Source organism: Peromyscus leucopus, chromosome 7, assembly GCF_004664715.2.
Source record: "Peromyscus leucopus breed LL Stock chromosome 7, UCI_PerLeu_2.1, whole genome shotgun sequence".
Lineage (NCBI taxonomy): Eukaryota > Metazoa > Chordata > Mammalia > Rodentia > Cricetidae > Peromyscus > Peromyscus leucopus.
The window spans coordinates 77,760,499-77,768,752 of NC_051069.1; the positions used below are offsets into that span (position 1 = coordinate 77,760,499).

Genomic DNA, 8,254 nt, shown 5'->3' on the forward strand with positions numbered 1-8,254 from the left:
GGAAATGTACAAAGAACTGCCTAGTTACCTATCTCTACCTTTGGAAAAGATGCAGAGGACAGCCCACGCTATACAGGGAAATCATGTCACAAAACATCAAAAGAGTCAGTGTAAAATTGACATTAAATTAGAGAGCACAATACATCCTGTGCTCAAGTTTGACACCATTAAGTGGAATTCCATAGGTAGAGCATATTTTTATGGGGCTAGAATGCAGCTGAGGGTCCTGAGTACACTTAAAAGGGGCTTTAACTGCCGACTAGAGCCTGAGTCTCTAAGACTACTCTCTTAGTTTCTAAGCATAATTATTTAATGTCAAGTACACAAAAAAAGCAAACAAAAATCACTATGAAATAAGGTTTCTTTGTGGAATATGTGGACTACAGAATAAAAGGTAGTATAGTCTACCATTTTTCATTTAATAGTATTTTAATATTTAATAGCAATAAGGAAAGTAACATTACAGTAGGGAGTACTTAAAAATCACTTGGTACTGGACTGCAGATTTGCCCCATGGAGAAGTAAGGCCAGACAGGGTTTTTGAGGGTGCCAGGAGGGTACTTGTGTATGAGGGAACTTTTGGCAACATTCACAAAACTTAAACATCCATCCTCACAATCAAGGAACACACCAACTCGGCCCAGTGGCTTCTCTATATAGTGCTGGAATACTGGGCATGTGGTGAGGAGGCTGTAATGATTACCCTCCTTCACACACACAAGAAGAAATGCACCTTCAGGTTCAATCAGTTGTTCTCTATTCCTTAACAGGGAATGCTTACAGACCCCTATAGCCCAGTCCCAAGAGTCCTTCAAATTAATCTCCCAGTAATATTTCCCTAAGATGAAGCTCTGTGATCTCCAGTAAGCAGAATAGCATCCAGCATAATCCGCAGATGTATCTTTATGGTGAGGTCTGAAGCTCAATCTTCTCATCGCATTAAAGAGGTTTATCTTGTGTTGGATGATGGTTACGTTTGGTAAGGAAATGTGCACTGTGGGAAGAAACAACGTTAGCTAAAATGACCGTTTACATTTCTCAGGTGAGTGAGGTCCATAGAGTCTTCGAGATTTTAAAAAGAGAAGGCTAAGACCTGAGGTTAAATTTGGCTCAAATACACCAAGGTCAAGAATTTCCACCAGAAAAGAGTGGTAGCATGCTGAAAAGTTTTTTGAAAATTTTAGATGCTGTAGAGGAGGGAATCTCAACCTATTTCTGTCAGGTAACTTTTAATTACACCTGCCTAAGGGAAGATGTGTGCATTGCAACAAGGGCCAGAGCAAAGGCTGTGCTCATGGATCTACATGAAAAGTTATGTTTTGTAGATATAAGTAGTGATAACTTTCATATTGGTGTTTTCATTTGCATCTAACTGAGCATATTTACACTCAAGGAGAATGTAAATATGCTCTAGAAGTGGATTCCTGTATGTATCTGTCCTCCTTTAACCTCTGGTTCCTCTGATACTCTTTCTCTGTGAGGTTACAACTGACTTTTAGTTCTAACAGCGGGATTTAGACACTGCCTCATGTCCTATCAATATGTTTCATTTTCATTGCTCATGATACATGGCTTTGTCTGTTAAGTTATTTTATGATTCTTTTTGGTTCCTTTGATGATAAAGTCTGTGTATTTGTCCTAGACTGGCATAGAACTCGATATGTTCACCAGACAATCCTCAGTCTCATTGGCAGTACTCCATACACTAGGTTTTTGATGTTGGGATTACTAGTGTGCACCTCTTTATCTTGTGTATTTTTTAATCTATGGAGTAAAATGCAATGTAAGAAATTAAATTTTAACACATTGAAAGGAAAATATCAAATATCTCCATCACTGGCTGCACTTCCTTTGAATTATACTGTCCAGAGTTAAATAACCATTCTATTCAATAAACAACGGATACTCTCTTTTCAGCCACTATTACATACCACATGATATTAGTTTGCATTCCATTTATTGGTCTGTTTGTCAGATGACCATGTGATTCAATAACAATACAAAGTTACTTACATATACATATTTCTGGGTGTTTGCAAAGGTTTTCTCATTATTGAAGGGTACCTCTGGTCATTTCATCAGTGGAGACACTCACCTTGGAACTGTTTGTAACTTTGAGTCAGTCCAGTGATGGGTAGCACATTCAGTTCTGTCTTAATAGGCTGCGGCATGCTCAGTTGCATTGACTCACTCCTGAAAGGAAAAGAAAATATTGACCTCTGTGGGGCTACAGATATCACACACAGTGATTAGGAAAAGCTTCATTCCAAGTTCAGCCAAACACCTCAGGTTACACATGCCTGACAACTTGAGTTCAATCCTGGGAACCCTTGATGGAAAGAGAAGTTGTCCCCTGAAAGTTATCCTCTGACCTGCACACAAGTGCATGTACATGCACACACATTCACACACACATAAAAATAACAAAACTTATAAAAGAATCCCCAAAACAGCACAATAAAGCAAGTGAGTATTTTCTATATAAAAGACATCTGCATTTTCCTAAGGCAACTTGGACAATTTTATAGCATATTTCAGGGTGTCCTGACTTGCACTGATGGCTAAACTCACCTTCTGAAAATGTCATCCAAACCCTGCAAAGAAAACAAGAAAAACTTAGACATCTGAAGAAATGATACAGTGTTTGTATGAAAGTTCATATAAATGTCAATCACTATCACACCAGTCTATCCTGGTAAATTATATTCATGTCTTAAGATAATGACAAATAAATAGATTAGCAGAACTCAAATTCTTGAAAAAATCAGACTGGAGAGTCAAATTTGAGAAAAACATGGGTATCGACTGTACATTGCTTTTTAACCCCTCCTTGTCTGCAAAGGTAACTTTCCCTGAGCTTGTCTACAAGCCATAGGAATACTTTAGCTATGGATACTCCAAAAGGGTGGCCTCACCCCTGCATGGTGCTTCATATGTGTATTTCAGAATTGTAGGGTTAGAGGCCTGAGCATTATTCTGAGAAGCAAGGTACCATGTACTACCAAATAGGATACTTTCTCAAAATGCCAACCTCCCCAAGGATTCTCAAAAACACAGTGCTCAAACAGAAGAAATTAAGCCATAGGTTACTTTAATATTGTGCAATATATATATATATATATATATATATATATATATATATATATATATATATAGAGAGAGAGAGAGAGAGAGAGAGAGAGAGAGGTAAAGAATTTTGGAAACAGAAATCACTGAATTTCAGTTATCAGAAAAGCAAGGCACAAAAGCCAAAAGTTAGGACATAATCCCTGGAGAATCTATGAACATAGTTTCAAAAAGCTTCTTCTTTCAAGACTATTACAAAATTTTGTTTCTTCAGAAAATTTCTGATAAGGAAACTCCCTTTAAAAATGCAGGATATATTGAAAGCTATCTTAGTATAACAATCACACTGTGGGCCTAAGACAATAAAGCCTCTTCCTGCACTCCTCCATGCTCACCTGCAGCAGGACCAAATATGGCTCCTGGGACATTGCCATCAGCTCCTGATACATTTCCCTTAGTTCTTTTCTCTTTTGGACCATCATGGCTTCACTTGTCCTGAGTTTCTCTAAAACACATTGGCCTTCATTTCTCATAGACTCAATGTGTTTCTCTTCCTCTTCACAGAGGAGTGGATGTAGCTTTCTATACTCTGTCCTGATCATTTCTTCCCGAAAAGTCAAGTAGTCCTGAAGAAAAAAAGACATTCCCAATCATATTTGCAAAGTATTTTGTCCTCCCTCATTCCATCCTCCTATGCTTAAATTCCACAAATGACTTGTATAACTCTGATGTATATAATCTGATTGACTGTGTTCACATCTCAGAAAATGTAAATGCCTTCGTTCCATTTATTTCTTCCTTATTAATTACACAGGCAATCCAACTCTAAGATGCATTTACACCTATATGACAGGTGCAGAGCTGCCTGAAAAAAAGATTGATCATTCATATGTTCACAAAGTTATGAAACTCTGCATGTAGTAATTAGAATTCATGGTGTAGTCATAAAGTCTAACGCAGTGTGCAGAACCATCAGCAATTCACTCATTCGTCCCAGACTCTTCTGCCAGAGGCAGACCATTCTTTCTAAGAACAGGGACATATTATACACTCAAAATTACAGGTGAGCAGGACACATATTCCAAGTATCCTATCCTAGGCCTTATATTCAAATCTTGAATGGTGAATTTTGAAAGTATCTGCATCAAGCAGATTTTAAGCATGGTTCTCATACTCACCATCCAAAGAGTTTTCATTCTGTTCTCTGCCTCTAAATTCTCCTGATTTTCTTGGACCTTCTCCCATAAAGATGCCATTTGCTTCAAAAGTCTATGCTGTAAAAAATCAATGTATATCAATTTTGAAAAATATAACTGATTGACAGACTCTTTGGCAATTAATACAATTATTGTAGTGAAAGTACCAGAATCAAAATTATCCTCCATTTTTTTCTTTTCATAACTACGAATTTTAGATTAGAACACAGAATTAGAAAATGCAGCTATCCCTTTTGCTCAGGTATATTGATGAATAATTTTGATTACATGCTTGGCTGTACCAGACTCCAATGTACTTTTCCTAATTTAGTCTCCAGCCATAGACACTTTTAAAGATAGGAAGTTAGTATTGCACTTTCAGTGACCTGGGCATAATGTATCATAAAATATAAATTATCTTTACACTCATGAGTCCCCCAAAGGATGTTTACAGTCCTAATCACCCTTTATTCATTAGCTGTTATTAAAGGTACACCATTCTGAAAACAGTGGCTTGTTACTAATGAGGACCAGCATTATCCTGTGGTTTGCTAAGCCTACCTCTCTCCAGCTTGCAAGTTCTCTCAGAAGCATCACTTACCATTTGATCCTCAGCAGCTGCTTCAATGGGATGGTGACTGTGTCCTCTGTGCTCATGGGAGTTAGAGCAGAGTTGACAGAGGAAGAGCCTGTTCTCAGGACAGAAGATCCTCTTAGTATCCTTGTGGGTCACACACTTATGCGCCTCAGAGCTCAGGTCCTTCATGAGGCTAGCTTGTCTGACAATGGTCACCAGCTTCTTCAGAACAATGTTGGTTCTCAATTCCTTCCAATATTGTTCCCTACACATAGGGCATTGGACAGGAGGTTGGAAGTCTTCCCAGGAAAGTTGGAGGCAGGCTCGACAGAAGCTGTGACCACAGCTTATGGTGACTGGATCTGTCAGGCAGCTCAGGCAGATGAAGCAGGTAAGTTCTTTCAGGAAGGCCTGTGAAATGTCTGACTCCATTTTTCTGAAGGAAGAAAAGCAGAATTGCTATTATTTGACCCTAGAGAAGCCAGAAACAGCAAAAAAAAAAAAAAAAAAAAAAAAACCTGATGCAAGTTGTGATTTAATTCTGTGTATGGCAAAGCAGGCTTCATTTTTCAGGAACAAAAATCAAGATAATTATAGAATTGCAGTTGCTGATATTTCCTGTTTCACTCTTCTTGGCAGAAATATAGATTAATCTGATGTCCTTCTGAGCCATTCCACCTGTATCTTTTTTGGAGACTCCATTCAAATTAGTGCCTTGTTTGCTGGTCTGAGACATGCTTTCCAAGGGTTTATAAATGAATATATTCTAGAGTGATCAAACTCCTTCAAGTCCACATGTTTGCCCTTCACTACAGACATAGGTAGGTTAAACACACCCTTCCTTGTTGGCTACCCAAGAAACACTCCCTATTTCACATGGTCCCTAGAAAATGCTTTGCTTCATTTCTGATTTTAGCATTTTAGTCCTTCACATTCTCCTGTCCCACCCCTTGACACTTGAAGGCAACATTAGTTACTTGACTTCTTTCTGATGCAAATAGTTAACAAGAATAAGAATTAGGGAGGCTCATAATTCAAGGTTATGTCCATCATTGTGAGGAAGAAATGGTGGCAGCAGCTTCACGGAGCTGGTCGCATTGCATCCAAAATCAGCAAGAAGAAAACAAGGAACTCTTGCTGTTCAGCTCCTGTTCCCTTTTCCTTACTTTGAGACCTCAAACCATGGAATGGTCAAGTGATCTCATGAGCATTTAGTGTGGATCTTACCAAATGTAGTGAATCTACTTCCAATTATCCTTCACAGACATCCCCATAGGTTACCATATCTATCCTAAATCCCATCAAGTTGAAATCTAGGGTACTCTCTGTGGAAACTTGTTTGTTTATCAAATATACAGTTCCTGGCTTCAGTTTATGGGATGAACCTTGAGGCATAAATGAGGCTCTCATGACTATAGCAGAATTTCCTATTTAATCAACAGGTACTCATTGTTCCTTCTCTTTGAACATCTACCCAAATAAAGAATCTTGGATTGACTGAGATAAACATCCCCCAAATACATTCAGCTTCTGAGGTCTGAAGCAAATTGAGTCCATGGCTTTAGCTGGTGGTCCTATTTACCTTGAAAATAATACTAATACTCATTGTCAAGATTATTTTAGAAAAGAGATGGAGACTCCAATGCTCCCTTCCTTAACTTACCTAATTCCCGCCCCATTTGGTATTTTTTCTGTATATTAGATACTTCATTTTTTTGAATAACTAAATCTGTTTATTGAAGGAGGGAAGAGATCTTAAATACAGGCTTACAGCACAATGGAGGAACCCCGGAGGGCAGAAGGTGCTACTGATATTTTACAATCTTGCAGGTAAGCTGTTACTGCCCTATATGCAGGATATACACACAAGGAACTTGCCTTAACCATTCGGGAGGGTGGATTGGGGCAGGGAATTAGCATAGGGAGGTTATCAAGGTCAAGGTCAGCAAGCAAGGAAACAGTTAACCAAAATTGGAGCCAGTGTAACACAGGTCCCCACTTTTACTAAAAAATGAGCTTCTGATACTTCATTCCAAAATAATTTATGAATTCACAGAAATAATGAAAACTGAATGCAGAATTTAAAAATTGCACCAGATTATAACCAGGATGTACTTTCCTGAATAGAATATTGTGTTTAGTTTTCTCTAAATTCATCACATGTATACTTCCAACCTTGCAAATCAACTAATAGCAGGAAAGATGGTTTAAAAGATGATAAACTATTATCAAGCATTATTTCACACTGTGATGTTTTCCTATAGTTTACAACAGAAAATACAAAAATATTTTCCTTTGCTAAATAATGAGTTTACACTTTAATGCATCATACTCATTGAATATATCTCTAAATGCTAGTAATCATCAATCTCTTCAGAGCAATTATTTTATATATTACACATGTAAAATTGATTTAGAGGTGTTAATCTCACATCTATGAACTACATACAGAAATAATCTACAAATATTCTTAATATTTAGAGAAAGATCAAAATTGAAAGGTGGAACATCAGAGCAAAGAAACACTGTGAATGGATAAACTACAATCATCTACAGCTGTAACTCACAGTATTTTTATGAAGCAAGATGACCAAATGGGAACAGAATCTCCTTTGATATATAGACAAATTTCAAGCATTTTTAAGGAGAAACCTCAGTTTTGTAATAAATTAAAATAGAAAACACCAACGACTTACAATCTTAAATTGTGCACTCACCCAAGAAATAGTCTCCAGTCTCAGCAGTGTTTTGAGGAGACACAGCAATATTAGCTCAGCTCTGGGGTGTGATCCTCAATGTGTGGAGGAGATAGATCTAGCAGTCTAGGAGTCAGAAGTTTTGGAGACACACTCTGTCTGGTCTAGAAAACAATGAACCTGGCTGGCCCCTGGAGTGTCCTTATATACTCTCTAAAGACCACACCCGCTGGGCGGTGGTGGTGCACGCCTTTAATCTCAGCACTTGGGAGGCAGAACCAGCCAGATCTCTGTGAGTTCGAGGCCAGCCTGGGCTACCAAGTGAGTTCCAGGAAAGGTGCAAAGCGACACAGAGAAACCCAACTCAAAAAACCAAAAAAAAAAAAAGACCACTCCCACTTCCTCCATGTTCCTTTTACTGATGCTTGCTGTAGTTGAGCTCCTGTAAGTAGCAGTATTCTAAATGGATGGAAGATTGACTTAACTCTATGGCCAGTATCCACAAACAAATGTCCACAACAGGGTTTCCTGAGGTCATGCTTAGCTGGCTGTGGTAGCTCACACCTTTAATCCATAGAGTCCCAGAGGATGACCTGCTAAAGCAGGAGGAGTTTTAGTTTAAGTTCTGCCTAGGATATACAGTGAGAACATTTCTAAAAAAATAAATAAATAAATAAAGAGGAATTTTTGCTACAATATTTCACTGTTTCTAAATAATT

At 38.0% G+C, this 8,254-nt stretch overlaps 1 protein-coding gene across 1 annotated transcript; it reads right to left on the reverse strand.

The window, feature by feature from the left end:
- Window positions 1-476: 476 nt before the first annotated feature.
- LOC114690988 (tripartite motif-containing protein 43-like) lies at window positions 477-5,271 on the reverse strand. The gene is made up of 6 exons (XM_037208237.1): window positions 4,864-5,271; window positions 4,245-4,340; window positions 3,462-3,692; window positions 2,572-2,594; window positions 2,096-2,193; window positions 477-994 (listed from the first exon to the last, which is right to left on the reverse strand). The coding sequence occupies exons 1-6, from the start codon at window positions 5,269-5,271 to the stop codon at window positions 477-479; spliced, it is 1,374 nt and encodes a 457-aa protein (XP_037064132.1).
- Between the last annotated feature and the right edge of the window lie 2,983 nt (window positions 5,272-8,254).

Excerpts from the sequence above, each read along its gene's own strand:
- LOC114690988 (XM_037208237.1), bottom strand. The coding sequence starts at position 5,271 with ATGGAGTCAGACATTTCACAGGCCTTCCTGAAAGAACTTACCTGCTTC. Across the intron at positions 2,595-3,461 it reads CATATTTGGTCCTGCTGCAG|GGTTTGGATGACATTTTCAG; the intron begins GTGAGCATGGAG and ends TTTTCTTTGCAG. Across the intron at positions 995-2,095 it reads AAGTTACAAACAGTTCCAAG|TGCACATTTCCTTACCAAAC; the intron begins GTGAGTGTCTCC and ends TTCTTCCCACAG.